Source organism: Pyrus communis, chromosome 8 (assembly GCF_963583255.1).
Source record: "Pyrus communis chromosome 8, drPyrComm1.1, whole genome shotgun sequence".
Classification (NCBI taxonomy): Eukaryota; Viridiplantae; Streptophyta; class Magnoliopsida; order Rosales; family Rosaceae; genus Pyrus; species Pyrus communis.
In genome coordinates, this window is record NC_084810.1 from 20,808,900 (window position 1) to 20,832,944 (window position 24,045).

The 24,045-nt window shown below is 36.4% G+C and overlaps 2 protein-coding genes across 3 annotated transcripts; both read right to left on the bottom strand.

Moving 5' to 3' along the window:
* Positions 1–724: 724 nt before the first annotated feature.
* Positions 725–6,485, bottom strand: LOC137742732 (U-box domain-containing protein 13-like). 2 transcript variants are annotated; one of them, XM_068482674.1, is made up of 4 exons: positions 6,077–6,485; positions 3,418–3,534; positions 2,607–3,062; positions 725–2,183 (listed from the first exon to the last, which is right to left on the bottom strand). In XM_068482674.1, exons 1-4 carry the CDS (start codon positions 6,344–6,346, stop codon positions 1,041–1,043), a joined length of 1,986 nt encoding a protein of 661 aa, XP_068338775.1. In that variant the 5' UTR covers positions 6,347–6,485; the 3' UTR covers positions 725–1,040. The 2 variants fall into 2 exon arrangements, with proteins under 2 accessions (XP_068338775.1, XP_068338776.1); XM_068482675.1 differs by having other exon boundaries at positions 6,073–6,207.
* Positions 6,486–15,293: 8,808 nt separating this feature from the next.
* On the bottom strand, positions 15,294–15,785 carry LOC137743110 (uncharacterized). The gene has a single exon (XM_068483016.1). The coding sequence runs from the start codon at positions 15,783–15,785 to the stop codon at positions 15,294–15,296; it is 492 nt and encodes a 163-aa protein (XP_068339117.1).
* Between the last annotated feature and the right edge of the window lie 8,260 nt (positions 15,786–24,045).

The following is a 24,045-nucleotide window of genomic DNA, read 5'->3' on the forward strand; positions in this document are numbered from 1 at the left end:
CCCACATAAGAGTCTCGAGCTCAGAAGGTCATCAATTTGTAGCTTGACAATGCCACCACCACCACCCCAATGCCCTGCAACTAATCTCCCCCTTTCGTGGTCGAGAGGGCAGAGGTTTATGTAGCTCTATCATGCCAGATCAGTGGTATTTTGGGCTTAGGTCGGTCAATTGAATTATTTGCAAATGGCTAATTTTGTACTAAAGATACTAGACCACATGTTTGTTTTCTCTATTACAATGGAGGAAGTCAAATCTTGAACCCGTTCTAATACAAGCCAATCCAGTGTAACAAACGGGTCCTAAAGGCTCTAGGACCTATGACTTAACCCCCATGTTTGAAGTATATTGAAGAAAGGTAGAGGTGAATCGTTTCAGGGGATTAAAAGAAGTTTAGACATGAAAGAAATTTATCCATTCTAATACTAATCCGCCCATTTTGATTTTTGAGGGAATTGGAATGGATAAATTTCATTAACGAGTAATCCATCTTCTACCATTAAAGTTGAACACATTTTTTAATATCTTCTTTCAACATACTTGAATACATGTGAGTTATCCATTTCAATTCAACCCTGCTAACCAAATGAGGCCAGCATCGGAAGCATTGCACATAACCTAAGATGCTATTGATTGCCTATGGCAATGAACCAACTACAAAACTTGAGTTAAATATCTCCCTTCTTTTATCAGGCCAACATTCACAAAAACTTTGCACAAATGTAGTTTGTGTTGAATATAAGCAACATCGCTTCACTAAAAACTGAGGATGATTACGGCAGTCATGCATGTTACAATTTGGTACATATCGCGTCAGATATATCTCTCCCTCTCCCTCCCTCTCCTTCTCCCTCTCTCCTTTCTTCCTTTTGTTGTTTTCCTTGAAAGTATTGTCTCATCCCACACAAATAAAATGATATGAAGAACTTACAGAGTTGGAAGGTGATCTTCCACCTTCCTCCCCTGCCAATGCAAACCCGCTTCTTTTAATGCTAGAAAATAACAAAAGAAACAACGAAAACGAAAGAGAAAACAAAAACTATCATCTGTCAACGGCATCTGTAGTGGTGGCTGGATGTGACTGGGTCTCAGATTGATCATCAGCTTGTGCCTGCGCCTGCGCCTGCTGCTCAGCAAACCGATTCATTCGCTCAAGCAACTGTGCAGCCTTTCTCTTGCCTCTATCTGTGCCATTTTGAGCCAACTCCAATAACAAAGTCATCACCCCAAGTTCCTGAGCCTCGACTATATGTTGTTGGTCACCAGAACAAAGATGCACCAAAACCGCAGCTGCATTTTCTCTGTTTCGGGGAGATCCTGTCCCAATAACTTCAACCAAAACAGGCACTGCCTCAGCAGCTCCAATGGCTGCTTTCCCTTCACCGTGGCTAGAGAGTATTGCTAGAATGGCCAGTGCTTCATCCACCATTCCACCTACAGGTTCTGTCAGCAGCTTCATTAGGGTCGAAACAACACCAGCCCTTACTGCCTTCCCCTTGTTACCTTGATAAATGCACAAGTTAAAAAGTGCAGTTGCAGCATCTTTCTTCCCCCTTTGGGTACCTTCACTCAGCAATGTAACAAGTGGCGGAATGGCTCCCGAAGCACCAATTCTAACTTTATTTTCATCCACGACAGAAAGACTAAAAAGGGTCGCAGCTGCATTTTCCCGTGCTTCCATGCCTCCATTCTTGAGGACATGAACAATACCAGGAATTGCTCCAGAGGATATGATGCTTCCTTTGTTCTCCTCACATATGGAAAGGTTGAGGAGTGCTGTGACAGCATGCCCTTGGGTGCGGGAGTCGGGGGTTGAAAGGAGGCCTACAAGCAGGGGTATTGCACCAGCTTCAGCAATAGCCACACGATTGTCTGCATTACGTTTGGCAAGAAGGCGGATTTCACCTGCAGCAGACCTTTGATCTTCCGGGCTAACAGACATCAGCTTGCGGAGGAGAATTTCAATCTTAGTGCGTTCTGCTGGAGAGCAGGCGGATGTAGTTTTAATGGGTCGAGAATTGGGTCTTTTTGGTGGTTCAATGCCATTTGCCTCACACCACTGGGCTATGAGGCTACGTAAAGCATAGTTCGGTGTGAGGGTGGTGTTAGAGAGGCTTTGTTGTGTTTTCGGACATGTCACATGCCCTGCTTCCAGCCACTTCTCAATACAGGAACGCTCATATGTCTGCAGCAGTGGAAAACAAAATCTTTTAAATTAGTGGTAGCATGATGTATCCTAGGGCATGGACTTAAAATGTAAAAATTAACCCCAAATATAGGAAAACAAGTATCCAATCTGCATGACATCTTTTCAACATCCCAATCAAAAAGTTTTGGTTTTGTTTCTGAAAAACCATACAACGGAAGGCAACCAGGCTGATCCCCAAATGGATGACGTATAGACCCAACATCTGGATACATTATAGAAAGAACAAAAATTCAATGTAACAACAATTTTTCTTCAAGAACAGGGTACATGTTATTGGCATCTGACACAAAAGGGAAACGAAAAAGACATCTAATAAGATCCCATGAAACATGAAGGAAAAAGGAAAAATGGATAATTATGGAGCAATTGAGTTCTTGGTATAAAAAACCAAGCATATACCTGCCCTGTTGAAACAATGATGGGGTCATTCATTAACTCCAAAGATATTGGACACCGAAAATCATCTGGTATTACTGGGGGGACTTTGTGATTCTTGTCGGTGGATGTTTGCCCGCTGCAGCTTGCTAATATATTCTTTCCCGCTGCAGGAGCATCCATGTCGGGGTTTTCTGTTTGTACAAAATCCTTAATTTTTTTCAGTAGCATTGACATCTTCTCGATGCTCTCCCCAGGATCCCCACCACTGAAAGTAACCATCTCATGCAAGGCTAGTGACTCTTCTGTGAGTTCAGCTATACCTGTCAATTCTAACTTATCAACCAATCTTCTTAGGACAGCTGGATCTGTTGCTGCCTCATTTTTACTGTAAAGGGACAAGAGATCTCCATAGAGCTCAACATCAGGCAAATCGAACCTTCCTTTGGCTCTTCTAAACTGAGCAAGAACAAGCTCAACCTGGAAGACAGATACAATTGACGAATATATTTACTCAAAAATCTCATATCACAAACACATTTAGGAGTGGGATCTACTCAAATTCTTGTTTCACCACATACTGGTGTAAGTTTCAAGTCACCGTGTGGTTACATGTCTGTGTGAGTGGGTCATTCACACACTAAAGATCTTTTCATAAATTTTAGAGAATATAATTCAAGAATTGCACAAGGAAAAATTTGGCATCTCATTTTAACAATACATGACAAGGATCCCAAAGAAAACAAGTCAAGGCCAAATTCAAAAATATAAGATAGCCCTGGTTATCATATCACATCCCAAGACATTGACAGGAAGTTCGATGATGAATCTATACCTGTTCCTTAACTTCATCTGATATGTCAAGATTTTCATAGGAGATTCCACTTAAAGCTTGCTCCAATCGAGTTGTCACCTCATGAAACTTCATCATAATTTGCTCCCTTTCTAAAACCTACAAGTATGGTGAAAAAGGTTCAGGCAAGAGAGAGAGAGAGAGAGAGAGTAATAATCAAGGCATCATCTGAGTAGAAGTTTGAAGCACTCTTATTAACTTCATGGTTTATTCAAAATTGAAAATAATTATAAACATTCCTGAAGTGAATACAGCGAATATCCAACAGAGCCCAAGCAAATAATAGAAAGCAAAAGGACATTGTTAAATGGACCTTATAATATAAAACACCCAAGAGGTTTGTAACATGAAAAAGCCTCCTCACAAGCACGTTTCATACCAATTGGAAAATGCAATTCACTATTTCTATCAAAATTATACAAAGTGGTGACATAAATGATAAACACACCCCTTTTATCCTCTTGCACACCCCTGTTTAATCTGGCCTTTGATTCCATTTGATTTAATCAATCTAATCACCAGAAATAAAGAGGGGTGTGTGAGAACCTAAAAAGAGTGCATGAAAATCACCTCCCTATTCACTATGACAATGGTTTTAGTGAGACTTTAAGTTCAAATCTCAACCACTAATACTGAGGTCGGGGACACTCACAGTTTGTTTTAGCCAACTCATCTAAAGTTTGTTTCTGAGCATACATTTTTAGCCATCTTATTCCCTTCCCGTCTGAATCGAACTATAAAATAATATTACTCCTCAAACCCAAATGCCCCACATTCCATCATTACTGGAAAATCTTAGAATCAGGACCCATATCACTTTTACAAACTTATTTTTGAATAACGGAGATAAAAAGAATGACCAGAAAACATGAGAGGGAGCAATGAGATATTGAGACTGGACATTCAGGAACCCCAAAGCAGAGATGGTGTTTCAGATTTATCATAAACCATGTCTAGAGAATCACCCCTGTAGCATCCGGTAGTATTCCTAAAAATGTGTCAATTTCATTCTCTGAGCTCCACAAATAGTATGCAACCCTTTCCAACAGTTGGTGGCCATTTTCCACTATGTTATTAAGTTGAATTTATCATCCTAGAAGAACACGTTGAAAACATCAGAACTCTTTACCATCTTGTTTTATTACAGCTTTCCCTGAACAAGTTTAATGCCAGAAGATAACTCAATCCTCAGTTCAGGGAAGCTGCATGTTTCAATATTTTCTGCCCAAAATAAAAGCAGTAACACTTTCCCAAAATTTTGTAAAAGAATCATCAATCATACAAAACCTCAACAACAAACAACCATATTAACAGCTAGAACACACTTAACAAGATGATTCCATAAGTGGTGGTTTTTCAAGAACTACTAAATTCAATCTGTTCTTCTTTCTCCCACAAATGACTTTGAATATCTTCTCCAAAAGTGGTGCAACATCAAACTACCAAATTTCCTCCACAAATAAAAGAAAGGCCGAGAACAACCAAAATCTTGTTCACTTAATATATGGATAATGAGATGACAACAATGGTGCCACCACTCTCAGCAATGCAGGAAACCTGCTACTGAGTGCATGACATCAAGCAACCAAGAATATCCTACTATTCTATTGATTCTCGCTTTTTAATACCAACCAATAATATTCCCATTGACCTGAAAATTTTCATTCCCAAGCTCTTAATACTGAAGCAACATGACCATTCGGCCATCTCAATAGGTGAAGCCGTGAAGACATACAAAAGTCTAACCCATAACAAGAGACAAAACAATGCTCAAGTATTATATCTCAGTACAATTAGTAATAATGGAGACAAAAACAATCAAGCAGTAAGGACGCGTCATAGAATGATTGGAACATCACAAAGATATTCTATCCATACAATCAGTCATGAAAGTGACACTCTAAAAACCCAATGTATAGACATTCCATTCATACAAAGGGAAATTTATCAAAATCCCCAAGATCTAGAGAAATTTTCGCTGAAACAAGGATGCAACTGCACCCAAAGCAAAAGACTAAGAATTTTTTATTTTTTATTTAAAGAAATCATTTTGGGAACTTTCTACCCAATCTCAAAATGGTGAGCGTGTATAGAATTATTTCTCATCAAACAATTCCACTCAAGTCTTTCATCTAAATACTGAGACTGCCATAATTCACTTCATCAAAATTTCCACGCAAAAAACAACAGAATCGCGTAATTGAAGATAAACTAAGCACTGAAAGAAGCAAATGAATTTCAAAATTAGAACCATTTGGTAGCGAAACTAAGTCCATTCGATTGCTGAGAATACTGCGGCAAAGGATAAGAAATTAGAACTATAATCCTCAGCTTTATTCATTCAAAAGTAAAATCCAATCTAGCAACTGTTTTGCTAGTCTTAGCTTAGATCTAAGTTTTTCAACTTATAAATGTTGTTGCTTTGGTTGCTTCCACAGAAGTCAAAACTATGTACTCCATAACCCAGTACAAGAAACAAATACAGCACTTTCGAAATTCAAAATGAACATCAAATTCCCGCATTTTCTCAGCAACCAAACAGAAATCAAAATAAAAACCAAAACAATGACCCACAGCAACAATCATACACAAAGTGCAAAAAAAAACGATAGAAGTTCAGAATCGAAAGATACGCACACACCAGGTAAATCTTGCTGCTTTCGCTTCCGAATCTGAGCAGCTCCTTGGCCGATTCCAGAGTTTCCATGAACGAAAGCAAGGCTTTCAAAGTCTCCTGAGAAACCACCTCCTTGCTATCCCTAATCTCCTCGAACATTGGGGTCAGCAGCTTCAACCTCCTCGCCAAATTGCAGTACTGCTTCTTGACCGTACACTTGTAGTCAGAGATCGAAGCTATTTCGTTGACCGTGTCGATCAGGCTCTGCACCAGAGCTACTCTGTCTTCCTCCATAGCTACGTCGCCGCCGATCTCAGCCACAACGGCACCGTTTTGTGGGGGTTTTGGGTTTGCGGAGGTCTGGAGTTGACGGATGGTGGAGATGACTACAGGTTTCTGGTCGTCTCTCGTGAGGGATAGCAGAGTGAGAGAGAGAGAGAGAGAGAGAGAGAGAGAGAGAAAGGGAAGCGCGATTGAGTGTTTTTTAACGTGGCGCGGCTCCGAGTCTGGCTGAGTCACTGACTCGGTGACTAACCAGGGTTTGGGTTGAGTTAGGAGTCGGGTTGGGAATTGACTTGAGGTGTGCTGTGTGGACTTGGACCAGCCGGAGTTTTTGTTGGTTGGTGATGTCTTACGGTGGACGGACGGTTAATTTGGTTAATCTACCGCTGGTGGTACTTAAATTATGTTGGAGGGGATAGTTTTGTCCTAAACATGAATGTCATCAAATCAATGTCCTAGGTTTGTCTTACGTGTCTCTATCAATCTAAGACGGAAATTGAAATTACAGGATTTTATTTTCTATAATTTGTAAATTTTCTTGTTTGATTAACCTAGAATAATAATGTAGTTGGATACAAAATTTGTTATTTTTAAACTCTTAATCATAGAAATTGGGAAATAACACTTATTTACATGGAATTTAAACTTGAGTATTGGAAGTCCCAAATTCCAAGTTTTTTTTTCATACGGAAATTCTAAATTTCTATGTTTATGAATCTAAATAAGGGAATTAGTGCATGTCAATTTATAAATTCTGACTTTTATATAAATTCCAAGTTTATTTTCTTTATCCAAACATAGTGCAAGGTTCAATCTCATCCACTTCACTAAAAGGGACCTATTGGTTCAACCATAATAAATGGTATCAAACTTACCATATACGAGAATCAAACTTAAGATTTTTCACTTACAAGTGGAGAGCAATACAACCATATTAAGTAGCAAAATATTTATTTTATTGACCAAAATGTCCCATGGAAAAAAAAATGTTTCATTGTGGAGAAAATTTTCAATATGACTTGACTTGTCATTGGACCACATAACGTGGTCCAACCGTCATTTAACATAAGAATTCAATTGATTTAAGGGTCAAATTTGTTCATAGCTTAACAATATAAATTATATAATACATGGACATATCAGCACTAGTTAAGAAATTATATGTGGAAGTCGAAATCGACGGAAATTCTGTGAAATGTTAAAGAGTAGAAGCTACTTTGAAACTTTTTTTTTGGGGGTCAAAGGTCAACAAAACGCAACAATTTTCAATATAACTTGACTTGTCATTGGACCACATAGCGTGGTCCAACCGTCATTTAACATAAGAATTCAATTGATTTAAAGATCAAATTTGTTCATAGCTTAACAATATAAATTATATAATACGTGGACATATCAGCACTAGTTAAGAAATTATATGTGGAAGTTGAAATCGACGGAAATTCCATGAAATGTTAAAGGGTAAAAGCTACTTTGAAACTTTTTTTGGGGGGTCAAGGGTCAACAAAACGCAACAATTTTCAATATAACTTGACTTATCATTGGACCACATAGCGTGGTTCAACCGTCATGTAACATAAGAATTCAATTGATTTAAGGGTCAAATTTGTTCATAGCTTAACAATATAAATTATATAATACGTGGACATATCAGCACTAGTTAAGAAATTATATGTGGAGGTTGAAATTGACGGAAATTCCGTGAAATGTTAAAGGGTAAAAGCTACTTATGAAACCTTTTTTTTTTTTATTCTTGGGGGTCAAAGGTCAACAAAAAGCAACAAAATTACACAATTAGAGGCCGCACAAGCAAAAGAACAGACCTTAATAGTAACCCAACAACCCAAAATAGAAAAAACACGTAAGCTAACCCTAATTGCTTCTTTCCAACGATGTCGTTGAAAGCATCGGAACTAGTGGTGCAACTTGGGCGGGTTAAAAGGTCAACCTAATCCTAACCCAACTTTTACAATTTGGGTTGGGTTTCATTCGGGTTCATTTAGGCTCGGGTTTAATTGAGTTTAGGGTTTACTTGGGTTGGGTTCGAGTTGCCTAACTTTTTCAAGTTTAATCATGTAACAACTTAGTTTCCAAATTCCTAAAAAAATTAAGTCAAGTAGCATCAAAGCTATTTACTTCAATTTCATAAATCTATCCAAACTAAAATTCAGTTCCACAAATTGTATCTGTTATAAAGTTAAACTAAATACAAATGTTTCAACCATGCAAAGTTTGAATTAAAATACACCAAAGCTAGTAACCAAAAAAAAAATAAAAAAAATGAGCAACACTTCTTTGTCCAAAGTTAGTACCCAACTCAAGTCTTGTCCTCCGAAATTCAATATAATAGGCATTCCTATATAAAATAAAAGATAAAAATAAATACCTGCTTCAAGCTCCTTAAGGATCTCTAATTTCTCTTTAATCTTAATTGGGGCTGGTGAGTTCCTTAACCAATCTTGTGCACAAATCAAAGATTCCACTATTTTTGGTGTCAAAGAACTACGAAATTGGTCAAGTATTCGACCTCCTTTACTAAATGCAGATTCAGAAGCAACCGTAGAAATAGGTTTTGCCAAAATGTCATGTGCCATACAAGAAAGAAGACGATATGAAGTTGATTTTTCTTTCCACCAACCTAAAATGTCAAAATCAGACCGATTACTTTCAACTGATTTTTCTAAATAACGCTCCAACTTAGACTTTACCGTGATTTCCTCTTCTCTCAAAAAGTGGTCATAACCCGAGCCTTCTTCCTCAATGAGTTCATCCACTTCATTCAAAGTTGAGACATTAGGACTTTGAGAAAAACCAGTATCCAATGCTTGTGTGTTCTCTAATAAATAAAATTGATAGAGCTTCACTGACAAACCTTGAACCTTAGCAATTATATCAGTGACCTTTTTACTATCATAAAATTTGGCAAACACCACGTAACATACTTCAACTTGTAACGAGGATCTAGAACCACCGCAATGATTAATAAAGTAATAACTTTATCAATGTTGCAATACTTATCAAACTTGGACTGCATTTTCAAGGCCATGTCACAAAAGTAAGCATCATCACTCTTCATCCATTTAGAAAGAGAGTTTGAATTATATTCACTTCAAGAAAATAAGAGTTGGAAGTGGTATAGTGAGACCGTGATACACGCTTTGTAACAATATAAAAATGCTCTAGAAACTTTGACAAGTTTTTCATTGAACTCCAATCATCATTAGTCATCTCATCTTCCCCTCTTGAACTCAATGCTAAAATTTGCATCTTGGTCATTCAAGCGCTCAAATGTACTTTGAAAATCAAAAGCTAGCATTTAACATCATATAAGTTGAATTCCAACATGTTTGCACATTCAAGCACAATACTTCTTAGAGGCAATTCTTTCTTCTCTTGCACACTTCTTAAACGCTTCCAATCTAAGCTGCCTTGGATATGAGGAATGCCTAAAAAAAGGTTTTAATCGTAGAATTTTGAGGCTCTACATGAGCAACTGGCAAAGGCTCTCTTACAGTAGTTGTCTGATTATATTTTTCCATATATGACAATCAAATGGACCTGAACAATTAACACATGAAACAAAATATTAACATATGACAACAAAAATAGCTGATAGGAATTAACGTAAACATATAAGATAGAAAGATGTCAAAATTTTAATTAAGTTTGTATAATCATATATGAGGAACTAAGTAATTGAGATTATATCAGATATGCATGCATGATTATCTAGAATGCATTTTTTTTTTAATTCTTTCTTCACTTTCTTGCGATATGATTCAAAAGAGCTCCCGAATCAAACTTTCAGTGTATATTATATTATATTATGTAATATATATGTATATTATATATATGATTAAACCAATAGGTCCATTGATCAAGGAGAAAAGGCTTACTATTGTTGTTTAGGCAGAATGAAAGAGGTAAGACTGAATTGCTGAGCAATTGTTTCAAGACAAAGAATTTAGGGTTTGGAGATTAACAATTTAATATATAGCTTTAGGGTTTAGAGACTGCAAGTATGGGCTGACTAATCAAAGCCTCTTATTCCTTAAAAGCTTAAGTATATATATAAAGGGTAATTTATTAAATTAAAAATTATATTAGAAAGGGCGTTGGTTTTTGGACTTCGCCCACTTGAGTGTAGTATGAGTATTAATTGATATGGGCCACAATCGGGTTAGATTGAGTTTGGTTAATCGGGTTAGGTTGAGTTGGGGATGGACGGGTACATGATCAACCCAACTCAACCCAATCAATGAACGAGTTTAAATTAGGTTGGGTTCGGGTGGGTTATAACTATAAAAAAACCCACTTGTTCGGGTTTAAAATCGGGTTGGACATGGGCAGGTTTGATTGGCCCAACCCAAGTTGCATCCTTAGCCGAACTGCACAGCATGACGATCACAAACCTTCATCATCAACTATCGTTGGGCACCAGCACCTCAGATATAGAAAGAAATGAACTTTGTCTTCCGTCAGATAACATCTCGCTAATCACAGCCATCGAGTAAGAGAAACCAAAGAAGCTCGTGGGATTACCACAAGAAAACACTGCCAAAAAAGGCAGACAGAGAAAAGGAGGTGGTGTGCCACCCGAGTTGGCGTGAACATTGGAGCTCTACGCACCTTCCCAATTGAACAGTTCACTATAAAAAATGATTACAGCTCAGAACGGAAATGGAATCGGTGGAAGCTAGATGAAGGACATGTAGATGGATGGGTGGGTGAATGGATCTAAGGGGCAGGAAAGATCAATTATAATTAGAGTGGAAAGGCTAGAGAAAACAGGAAGGAAAGCAGGGAAAATCAATAGAAAGAAAAGAAAGAGGAATTATTAAAGGCTGCCACCAACCCTAATCAGAATTAGGGCGGCGGCTAAAGGAAAAACTTAGTTTTGTTGCTGCTCTCACTCACCGGGAAGAAAAAAAAAAAAAAAAAAAAATAATAATAAATTTAAAAAAAAAAAAAAAAAAAAAAACTCTCACTTTCAGAGAGAAGGTCTCTCACTCACGAAGATAAGGCCCCAGAAAGTAGTTCCGAGATCATTTTTGGGTCCAAAATTCTTCTAACCTACGTAATACATGAAACGTTAGTAATACATAATTGATTAAGTCTTAAGAAGTCATCAATTAAACATACAAATTCCATCGTGGTGCTAATGGGGCGCCCCATCGCTTTAGCTAGATTCATTCTACATGCTAATCAAGTTCGTACTTAATTCGAGAAGCCTCGTAATTTCTTCAGAACGTCATATATAAAAACTAAAATTTCTCGCGATGAACTAATATCGTTTTCCCTAAAACAAAATTATAAATCTCAAAGAGTAGCACATGTAAGTTTTTGATAATTTGATCGATCATCTTGGAAGCACGCACCACTTGAGAAAATCACATCATGTCGGCCAATCAGCCAAAGAGGAAAATATGCAGACTGAGAAAGAAGCAAACAAAATGATATGCATGCATGGTTGGAAACGTTCCAATTAGGTATATAATGTCGTACATAATGCATGCATGGTTGGAAACTTTCCAATTATGGCATATAATGTGGAACATATACCAAATGGCAAACACGCAGCAAGTCCCCTAGTTTCTATTTCATAATATGATAATGTCGTACCATACGCGCAAACACCAACACTCTCCAAATTCCAACTGTTCCATGTAAACAATCTGAGCTGTCCAATATGCACCTAAAGGAGAGAACGGGTTTAATTAGGTTGGGTTAGTATTGGGTGCCGACGGAAATCTTTACCATGCGTGGTATGTATGTGCAGCATCTCGTTAGTATTCTTCTTTATTTTACGAAGCAGTTGTAAACTTGCATTTGCGGAACTTTTGTACAATATTCATTTGGATTTTGATATATAAGAATTTGGATGTGTCCCATAAGAAAAACTAGAGTGGAAGAATTTCTTAAAATCTATTCAAAATTAATGACACGTGACATGTTGTAACTTAACAGTATGTAACTTAAGACATGACTGATAAATCTCGGTTAGTTTTCTCATTGCAAACCGTGTAACAATACACAAAGGCGTTATTACTAGACCATGTAACTAAAGTGGGTCTTAAAATAGCGACGTTTTGTAAGCGTCCAACGCTATGTGCCAAGCACATGAAATAATTCATGTAGCTACACGACACTATAAACTAAAGTAAACAAACGAGTTGATTAAACATAAAATAAAGCCAATTTGCACTAAAATATTAAAAGAAAATAATGGTTTTGTACTGGAAATTGAAAACAATGCAACCGGCATCAACTTTGATTACGATTGTTGGAATATGATATTAAGTTTATAATAAATTATTGAAAAGGAAGGTCGGTCTGAAAGCGCTGGATCCTTTTCCACGGAATTCCTTGAATTCTGTGACTATAACTGTTCATCTTATATTGTGGGTCAGTTTTCGTTAGATATTATTTATATTTAATTTTATATTTTAAATTTTAAATGATTTCTAATTACATAATGTACGATGAACGGTTATAATTATGAGATTCCTCGAATTCTCATAAAAATGATCCATTTTCGGTCAGAAAGATATCTTGATCATTTGATGCGCTAGCGTAGTGCTGGAACTGCAAAGAACTAAAAAACTTTTGGGACAACGTGTGTTACCTATCCAAATGAGCAAATTATAAATAACTAATCCGACGGTTGGTCAAGCTTTCATTTCTCATATTCTTTTCCTTTCCTTCTTGGATCTCTAGTCTTCCTTAACTGATGATCAGAAGTACTTCCATTTTTTCTATTTTTTTTAGTGAAATTCGATCGAAGTTTCATTAGATCGAAAGTGGCTTACAAAAGGCAGAGACCGCTGCCATATTAAAAGGATAATATAAGTCTACAGTGAAAGTAGGAGGATTCCCCAGACCACACACAAATATGACTAACATTCAGACCATAGCTAGCCAAATCGATGCGCTATATTATTGTCTTGGCAACGAAAATAGGATATTTATCGATAATCAATGATAAATTTATATCATAGAAATAAATTTGAATATGCTAATAAATAATAAACGGAATTCAGTAAATTGATAGATTATGAATAAATAAAGTTAATATAAAAATGTAAAACAATGATCATTGTTTGCGTACCACAATGTTCTTAAAATAGAATTTTGTCCCTACTCTGTGCTTGTAGTTCGATGGACGTCTGCTTCACCAGAATTATAGCATCGGAAAACTTAGTTTCTGGCGAATGTCTGGTTCTCTCAAGATGATAAGAGTGTATTAAGAATGATTTTCTGGGTGTAGAATCAGACGCATATGTGTGTGTTTAAAATCTGCATATATTGTTCGCAACATGTATAAGATTCAAAGGTGACTGTTCATTCAACAAGAATGTACAATTTCATATTTTTCTCGGCATTTTTCCACTCAGACATCATCCAAAATGATGAGTCTTTTAAGAATAACAAGATTAATTAAATTTGAAATTAATTTAATAAATTTTTTTTTTAACAAACAATATTATCTACACTAAGGAGAAGAGGTGGGCCTAACCTCACAATGAGCTAGCAATAATATGGTTCAACTTCGCCTTTGGTGAGAATCAAACCCAAGACCTCTCACTTACAAGTGAAGAGGAATATCATTATATCGTAGTATTAAATAGCAAAATTAATTTAACAACTTAATTATTGAATTTAATATTAAACCCTGAGCCCCAAGACTTACCTTTTAACAATTAAATATATTTTAATTATATATATAGTTTTCAACTTGACTAATGTGCGACAAGTGAGATGGAAGGAAATTTTCACTAAAAAACTCCAACAAATGGGTACATGTAACTTCAGTAGTTGTTAGAAGCAAGGCTTTCGTATATTTGATAATCTGCCCCATCCAAGATAGGTTAACCAATGTTGGGTTTCGGGTATCTTATTGGAATAAGTTGTATTCGAAAATAAATGAATAACATAATTATGTTATCCTAATTATATATCTAGTTGGTTGTAACTAATAATGCGACAAGGAAAAAAGGACTAAGAGACTACTTACTTGAATCCTTAACCACGTGCCGCTTTGTTAAAGCCTCCTTGAATCCTTAACCACGTGCCGCTTTGTTAAAGCCTCCTCGTGCTCGTGATCTTCCCCTTCATGATTGATCACGTGAAACTACCCAAGTGTTGAGCCTCTAAAGGTATCTACACTGATAAATCTAGAAACGAATGATAGGGTAATTGATTTAAATGTGCTAGCAATATCTCTCACTTGGTCAATATAGAATGGGCGGCACTAAGGTGTTTTGACTTAGAGTTTTTGTACTTAGAGTTGTTCTCTCTTTTTCTGAGAGACAAAATTGAATAATCTTAGCATATGAGAGAAAACACAAGGAGGGAACCAGAAACAATGGGCGGCATTGAGATGTTTTGACTTGGTGTTTGTAATATATATATATATATTGGTAGAAACATATTTGTTGGAATGATAATTGAATTAGAAATAAAGAACAAACTTTTAATAGTATTGAGATATTAGAGGAAACTACTAAATGCCCAAAATTCAGGTGTAGTGTAAAGTAGCATCAGGAGAAGTAGAGAACAGAGGAGGAAAACTGTAGCACTGGATTTCAATTTTAAAAGGACCCAATGAATTGAAAAAAAAAAATGGCGATGAAAATTTATTGAAGAAAAAAGCCTCTAACCAGTGCATTTCTCGTAAAGGCATTTATGTGCTTCGAGTCTGTGCATATTGCCTAATGCATGTTATGGCACGCCAAAAATTCCTTTGACCGGATCCCATTGTCCTCCCAACGTTTGCTTTCGAACCCCGCTTGATATGGCCGTGCATCCTCGTCGTTGCCAATTGTGACTTGAAACGAAGAAGAATTTATTTGACACAATGACCTAATGACCTTTATTTGAGAATTTTAAATAGAAACGGTGTCCTTCCGGAATTGATCTCCTTCCTTTTTAATAAGTACATGTGTTTTGCCACTTAGTACTAATCAGACTTAAGGATAATATGAAGAAAATCCCTCGATATCGCCCACAGAACAGCTGAACGAAATGCCAAAGTCTCGGCTTGCAGGTGAGAGAAAGTATCCATAAAATGACCAGCCATGGCTGTCACAAAGGAACCAGAAGCATCTCGAATAATCAGCCCAAACCCACCAAGCTTTGAATCCGCGTTCCAGGCTCCATCAATGTTAAGTTTGATGAAGACGGGAGGAGGAAGGGACCATTTAGGGCAAATATTTGGTGAGGTGTTGGGGACGTACTGTGCCAACCTAGTAAGGGTGAAGTCTTGCCACCAAGTTAAGCAACGACCAACAATCACATCAGCATTCTTGCAGGTTCCAGACCACAAATTTTTATTGCGAGCACCCCATAGATTCCAAGGGATCATAAACACCAAATCCAATTTGTTTGAGGGAAAAGTCATTATGATTGGAGCCAGCCAATCCAGGAGGGTTGGGGGATGGAGATCACGCATCGGCATGCCAAGAGGGGAAGACAGCCAGGCGCATTTAGCAAAGGGGCAAAATCTCACAATATGGATGACCGATTCCTCGGGGCCATTACAAAGAACACGAGGAGTCCAAAGTTAAATGGCGATGAGCAAGGTTGGAGTGGGTTGGAATAAATCCCCTGCAAAGGCTGTAAAACCATTTTGTGAATGACAATGAATTATGCCGAGAATAAATAAGGGAATAATTGACTTGGCAATCAAGTTAATGAAACCTCTAGGACTCTTGGTGCCTTAAGGAAATAAACATATTGGAGTTCTAGTTAAATGCAATCAATTATGGACCTTTATTACGTAAATACAAGGAATAAGAGTCATGATGGGACTCTAATTGATTAGATATGATTTGGGTTGATATCCTTTCCAATAATAGGGAGGAATTGGTTAAAACCCTAGCTATATAACCTAAAGAATAGTCCTTGCTTCCATACCAACTGAAACTCATAAAAACTATAAGCCTATTTCGATAGTAGAGTTCATTGAGAGGTACTGGAAGTAGAAGATTACTTCTACTTTGTTCGCGGATTAATGGCTTCATCTTCATAACCATGTCTTCCGTATTTTACAGATAAGTTTAATATAATTAGTCGATCTCTATTTTATATTGATTTGATTTATTCGTGATTCTAATATCTTGTTGTTGTGATTTCAGAATATGTCTTACAAAGGCGCCATACACACACCTTTACCTTAGGAGGGACATTGGCATTCCAAATCTTCTCCCAAATCTTTGCACAAGCGGTCGAAGAAGATGAAGATGCCCCACTACTAAGAGGCAGAGATCATTGCCGAGCCAAGTGATAAGCGCTAGACACAGAGAAATGACCCTCTTCTCCATCTTCTTGAGTGTAAACAATATTGTTTGTTCAAAAAAAAAAGAAAAAAAAAAGTACATGCATCTTTTATTGTCAATTAAACATTTTGTCGTTAACTTTAACCCCGCACGTGAGTCTCAAGTGTATTTTTTTTTAAAGAGAAGGCTAAGCGGAAGTTTGGAATTGAATTGTTATTTCTAAAGGGACAAACCACATGTCTTTAGTTACTTGCTTTGCTTTATAAATAAAATTATTTGTTTTGCCATCCGGATCACATTAAAAGTGCAATGCCACCAATACAAGTACCACACAAACTACTTTTGGCCTATTTAGATATCTATTTCATTTAAAACTTAACTTTTAATTCAAATATTTCAAGCGAGCATGTGGCCATTTGATTAGATGTATTCCGTCTCGATTTTCTTGGGGAAAATCTCAAATACGCAAACTATGATCAAACATGTTAATACTAATCGTCTTTAATAATAGAGTTTGATTTTTTTTCCTCTTTGTTAGTCAAGCGAAATATTTGATAACTTGATTGAAAATTATTTAACTAAACTGGCTAAACCCATGAATTTTATTCGAATTACTAACTTATGTTACAACCTCGTTAATTAACTAACGAGTCCATATTATTGTTCGACACTCGACGCATTTTCTTATTGGTTGTCATAAGAGTAGAGAAATTTTTCAGTGTGTCCTGCATGTTCGTCTTCCTCACTCACCTGCTCCTCTCTCTGGTCCCCCGCTTCTTCTCCGCCCCTTCCTTCCTCGCCCAACTCGCTCTCTCGGCTCTGCTGCTTCTCTTCTTTGTGGTTTTCGAAGGATGGTGCAAAAGGAGCCTTCTGAAACGCCGTGCTTCCGCTCCCGCTTTTGTGTTCTTCAACGTTCTCTTTTACATCTTAGTTATCAGACAAAGTCAGCTTAATTAGTTAACTTCATCAGTTAAATTTAAATCAAATGTTTTGGTTTACGTGTGTAGGGCAAACTTGAACAGTTAATCTGTGTGTTGTGCCTGCTGCAGCTGTGCCACTGCTCAACAACGCGGTTTTCAGCTGTGAGGTTGTCTTCCTCCTCATTGATCTGTACAGGTTGTTGTTTTTTGGTACTTTTTCAAGCTCCACCTTGCGTATTTGCTGTCCAAAACCATCTAAACTTGACTGAGTACTTGCATCAATGTCAATGTAATACATTGCATTTTTAGTGGTTCAGATAAACCCGTTAGATACGCCTAAATTCTCGAGCACAAATCCATCCGTCAAACTCCACAATATATGTGAAACATTATGGACTCTAGAATATTTGAAATTTGACTACTATTAACAGTGAAAACTGTGTTCTTATTGGCAGTATAATTACAAGTGACCCTGGCTTTGTAACAAATGGGTTTGCCTCTTCAATTCTCTCTTCTTTTTTTTTCACTATTAGATTATTATTAGAACGATGAGCGATTTTGGGTTTTTACTAGAAAGAGTTATCATGTTTGTCAAATGCCAAACTTGAGCCGTTGAACCGTTGATTCTTGTTTGAATGTGCATTACAGATTGACAGTTGACAATATAATATGCTAAAAATACATTGCTCCAGTATCACGCGTATTGTAATCTCGATGCTGATCATGCTCTGTCTTTCTCAGGGTTCGGGTTTGGGTACGAGGGTACGATATTGCAGGAGCTGCAAGGCATACATAAAGGGTTTCGACCACCATTGTCCAGCTTTTGGGAACTGTACAGGTAAATAACAATTCTTTGTCTACTAGTAGTCTCCATACAAGTCAGTTCAAGCTATGTAATTTCCTTTTAAATTGGCCTGCAATAGTTGCAACTGATATTCCCGTTGGTTGTATTGCAGTCATCAGTAGTTAATGATATCAATGCCTTTGTTGTACAGGCCAAAAGAATCATCCCCTTTTCCTGATTCTTCTGTTTGGACTCATCAGTACTGAAGCTTCTTATTTAGTATGTGCGTCACTCTGTTAAGCTAACAACATTGTTGTGAATTTCGATTGATTCTTATCCAAGTTAGAGACTATTTTTTATTTCCTGTTTGATGACTTTTGAAAATAATTTGTTGGTTACATTTTTGAGTTCCTGTACTCTTTTTCAGTTGCTGCCAAGTCCGGGATCTTACGTAAACCTAGCTTGGAGGTAGGTCCTTGCACCCGGCAACTTTAAAAAAAAAAAAATTTAAATCAAGTGTGGTTTTTCGAGACACATAAGTTAAATTACTTATAGCATAAATTATCTATGCCTCTGCAACTTAAATTGAATTGATTTCTTTTAATCGATTTTGCGGCCTACTCTTTCTGAAAATTTAGTTGTTACCACAATTCTGTTCATCGTTCTCCAGTTGGTGCGGCAGGTTTGTACTAATGCATTTCTGCTACTTTCTAAATGATTTATCCCTATTAGGTCGCTTCATATGAATTGTAATAAACATCCAATTGTGTATGAGTAGGTGGTGTTTGTCATCAGAACTGATGAGTGGGTAAGTTCCTCAATGATCGATGAGCATTGAGCATAATAAGAGAAACAAATGATGGGTTGATGCATTCGTGTGCGTGTGTTTGAGAGGGAGGGACCATATGTCCCTAAGCTTATTAACTACTGACCTTTCTGATCAATTTACAATTCAAATGACTGGAAATATTACGCGTGTTCCGCTCTTATTCATGAATCTTTTAGCCCAATTCAAAATAGAACAATTTTCATTTTGGTGTCTCCTTTTGCAGATAAACTGGAAAAATTATCCAGAGTTCCAACGAGTTGTTCAACCGCATCCAGGTAAGTGCACATCGCAGCAGAAATTCTGGATCTTCGTAATTTTCACCTGTATGCAGAATGTAATGCCTAATCTTTTGCCCGTCCAGGGAAAAACTTCACAAGTACTAGGTTCAGGAATCCTTATGACAAAGACATTCTTCAGAATGTCAGGGAGTTTTTAGCATTAAGAGCGTGACAATGTCAACTCCTATTACTCCAGAAACCTTACATTCGTATCTGCATTCCACACCATTTTTTAAAAAGCAGTCGCTCTTATCGCTTCTCATCTGCATTCCACACCGGTTTTCAAAAACTGACAGAACGTTGAATAGGCCGATTATAAGATGTCTTGGCTCATGTAAATTTGCAGCCTATGCATGCACTTCTGCGATTTGTCAACCATATGATGAAATGTAAATAGCTTGATAATCACTGAACCCTTCATAGCGTATGATGAATGTAATTTTACAGCGTATGCATGCACTTCTGTTTTTGTAAGTGTCTCATATTACTAAACTCCGAATTATGATTCTGGTCAATGAGAGTAAACATATAGGCATATAGCGAACCGGAATTGGTTCCAGCTCTCTCCTTTGTTCTGTTAAGGCGGAGACGTAAAGGGAAAGGATGAAGAAGCTTTATCAATCCTTCTGGCCACCAAGCATCTCCGGCTCCTCGCTACAGTGTACTGACATTCGGTACCCTTTCAAGGACTTCCCCTTCTTTTCTTCTAACTTTGTGCCTCAGTTCTCTCTGATTGTCAACTAACTCCAGACTGATCCTCAGTCAACATTCATTTAGATAATGAATTTTAATTAAACATTCATTTAGATTGGGCTTTGCCCGACTGTGAATAAAGTCTACTGTTTGTGATCACTTCATATTTGTACACCCCAAACTAAAGCCTGTGCCCTACAAAGAGGGACACCCCAGGCCCGAAAAAAAATTAAATGTGATGCGACTATTAATACCAGTTCGAATGCACGGGTGAACTTCAAAGTAATGGGATGGCTGACTTTCTGGGAAATCTTCATGTCAGATTCAGTTTTTAGGCTTGGGTCCGATTTACCAAAAAGATTAGCATGATCCTTATGCAATGACGAAATACATAAATTGAGAAATGATCTACTGTGTAGCTTAATCCAATTCTTCATTCCTTTCTTGCAAATTAGAAAGAGTATCGTTGTATTTACTTTAGTATTGAGAAATAATGCAATATTTTTCGCACCCTTTTCGTGATTTTTATAGAAAACGTTGAATGTAGTTTGAGAGGCTTTAGAACTCATGTGATTGTGTTTCAGTATATTATACAGAACCATGGCAAGTGGACCAATGGAAAAGTGCGAACAACAGCTCTCAAAAAAAAAAAAAAAATTGAAAAGTCCTATGTTTGATACTTTGTAGGCTGTGAATTTGCTTGATCGTGGTCACGGGTATGGTGCAATTCCCAACTAGCCTCCTCTAGACCAAAAAGAGGTGAATAACAGTAATTTGTCACTTGTTATCCTCTTTTTAAAAAATAAGTTTATTATACAGACCTACAACTCTAGTGGTTATTGACATTTACTTTTATACTCTAAGTTTCAATTTTAAATAGGAAGAGGATCCTCTCCGGATTCACTTTGTGAAGATCAATGTTTCAAAGGTTTTCTTATTACTCAAAATCGTCCTTTTTGCATGATTATATGTCGAACTCTGTCGAATACGAATGCATTATCAAGTGTTTTTGCACTTGTTTGTGCAAAAGAAAACTGTAAAAAGCACATACATTATCAAGTTTTTTTGCACTTGATTTTACAAAAAAACTCAGTGTTCCAGTTCGTGAAAAAACAATTTTAGTGTTTTAGATGTTTCAGTTTCGCTTTTTTAGTTTATATGTATATTGATTCTGCACTTTGTAGTGATGCTGCACTTGTAAAAAATGCATGCATTATCAATTGTTTGTTGCACTTTGTACTGATGTTGCACTTTATACTAATACTGCACTTTATAAATTAATTTTGGTTGTTCTTTTTGTTTGTAAATTGATTATTAAACATCTGAAAAAGAAAATGAATATGCATCTAAATTTTGTAAATAAAAACATTAACCGTCTAACTTCGATGCTTGACTTTGAACCGAAGCTGCATTTTGTACTAATGCTACACTTTGTAAATTAATTCTAGTTCTACTTTCCGTTTGTAAATTGGTTCTGCACAATTATGCATCTACATTGTGCATTAACAACTAATTCTGTATCTACCTTGTTTGCTAAGTGATGGTGCATCCACTTGTGTGCTAAGTGATGATGTATCTACTTGTTTTCTAAAGTGATGATGCATATAGCTTGCGAGCTAAGGAATGCTGCATATAGCTTGCGTGCTTAGTGATGTTGCATCTAGCTTGTGTGCTAAGCATCTAGTTTGTACTAATGTTGCACTTGTAAACAATGAATGTATTATCAAGTGTTTGCTGCACTTTGAATTGATGCTGCACCTTGTAAATTAATTATTGTGTGCTAAGTATCTGCCCTTTGTAACTAGTTTGTCATTTATATGACTTCTTATTATCTGATAATTTATTATACTCATGATCATTTTTTTTTTATGAAGATGACGACAAATGAAAAAAAATCTTGCAATAAAAAAGAAATCAGTTTCTCCTGTCGTAAAGCGTCAAGCAACAGATGAGAACTATACTCAAATAAGGCTAAACCTCTTGGCCTTTGTATAACTAATACAATAGCTCAAGCCAAACTTGAAGAAAAATCATAATTCTTGGCATTCATATATAAGTCATTTTTTGGCAGACTAGTAAAAGCCTACATAAAAGGTGAATTACAGATGAAGAAATCAAAATGAGATGTTATACATATAGTGAACTGGTATGACACTAAAAAGGAAATGTTCAAATTCAAAAATAGATATTGCAAAGTAAATGCTGATGATGTCCAACACATATTTGAGATCCCAAATTGATGTAGAGAAACCCCTTAGTCAACAAGAGACTGCAGAATCCCAAAGCCGAAAGAAAACAGATTTGTTGATAAATACTTCTCAGAAATGACAAAAATTGGTAGAAGAGAAATTGCACAAACAAATTCAAGTTGCATTTGATGCTAGGACAACAGAAGGGGATCAAGATGCAGCTTGCCATATAATTCTGTATTTGCTCAACACAAATCTGCTTGGGAGCTCAGCGGGGAAACTCCCTTGGAGTTTGGCCAAGAATTGCAACTCTATTGATAACATAAATCAATACAATTGGGCCAAGGAAACAGCAAGATACTTGATGGAATCAATCGATAGAACACAAAAGAGAAAAAGTCAATGGCACTGTTGTATTTTTACTGGTAAGCAAACAAAAACTAATAACAATAATAATAATAAAACAGTTTTTGTCTTATTTTACAAAAATATACAAATCTCTAACTTTTATTTTATTTACAGTATTGTATTTGTGATCACACCACAATCATTAAACCAATAAAAGGAAGGGAGAAACACTCACCAACAGCAGTGAAGTAGGATTTGGCAACATGCAAAATTCTATAAAGAAGCACATGAAGATTTGGAGGTAAAACTGATACTGCAATCACATTTATGTAAAACATGATTCTACATGTATTTTGTGTGAAAAGATGTTCTGCACTTTGATGTTGCAATTTGAACTGATGTTGTACTTTGAATTGAGGTTGCTCTTTGAACTAATGCTGCATTTTGTACTGATGTTGCACTTGTTTGAAACTGATGCTGCACTTTGTAAAATTAATTCTGGTTGTACTTTCAGTTTCTAAATTGATTCTTAAACATTTGAAAAAGAAAATGAATATGCGTCTAAATTTTGTGAGTAAAAACATTAACCGTCTAGCTTCGATGCCGCAATTTGAACTGATGCTTGACTTTGAACTGATGCTGCACTTTGTAAATTAATTCTGATTCTATTTTCTTTTTGTAAATTGGTTCTGCACAATTATGCATTTACATTGTCAATCATTTCACAGATGGACAATGCAAAACAAATTGAAGAGTTAATTGAACAGCACCTAGAAGATAATGATGATGACTTTGTTGATCCTCCACCTGCGTCAAAAAAAGAAGAAAATGGAAAAGAAAGTAGCTAAGAATGGACTAAAAGCCAAGAAAGCTAAATCGTCAAACAAATTAGTGCTTCATCCTGAAGAAGTTGAAACGGTAGTGGGTCCTGAGCAAGTAGCCAATGAGGATGAAACCATAGTGACACCTAAACTTCTAAAGGTTGTTGCTGATGATGAGATGATTGATGTTCAACAACAAGAAGATGATGATGATGATGAAATAACTGTTTCAGATGTGTCGGACAAATGCAATAATCAAACAGGTGATGAGGAATTTTAAATGACATTGTCTGCGTGGATGACAAAATAACAAATTCAAGATAAGTTAAAAAGTCAAGACGATAACCTGGCAGACAAAATAATAAAATCCAAAAGCAAGCTAATAATCCATGACTGATGTTGCATATTAATATTCTATTATAACTTATGTTATATACTAATATTCTGTTATAACTAATGATGCATACTAATTCTGTTATAACTGATGTTGCATACTAACTCTGTTATAACTGATGATTCATACTAATTTTTGTATAAGTAATAATGCATGCTAAAAACTTAGTTGGGTATAA

Coding starts and splice junctions, on each gene's coding strand:
- LOC137743110 (XM_068483016.1), bottom strand. CDS start 15,785: ATGCGTGATCTCCATCCCCCAACCCTCCTGGATTGGCTGGCTCCAATC.
- LOC137742732 (XM_068482674.1), bottom strand. CDS start 6,346: ATGGAGGAAGACAGAGTAGCTCTGGTGCAGAGCCTGATCGACACGGTC. Junction 3,535..6,076: donor AAAGCAGCAAGATTTACCTG/GTGTGTGCGTAT, acceptor CCATACTTGTAG/GTTTTAGAAAGGGAGCAAAT. Junction 2,184..2,606: donor TCATTGTTTCAACAGGGCAG/GTATATGCTTGG, acceptor CCACTGCTGCAG/ACATATGAGCGTTCCTGTAT.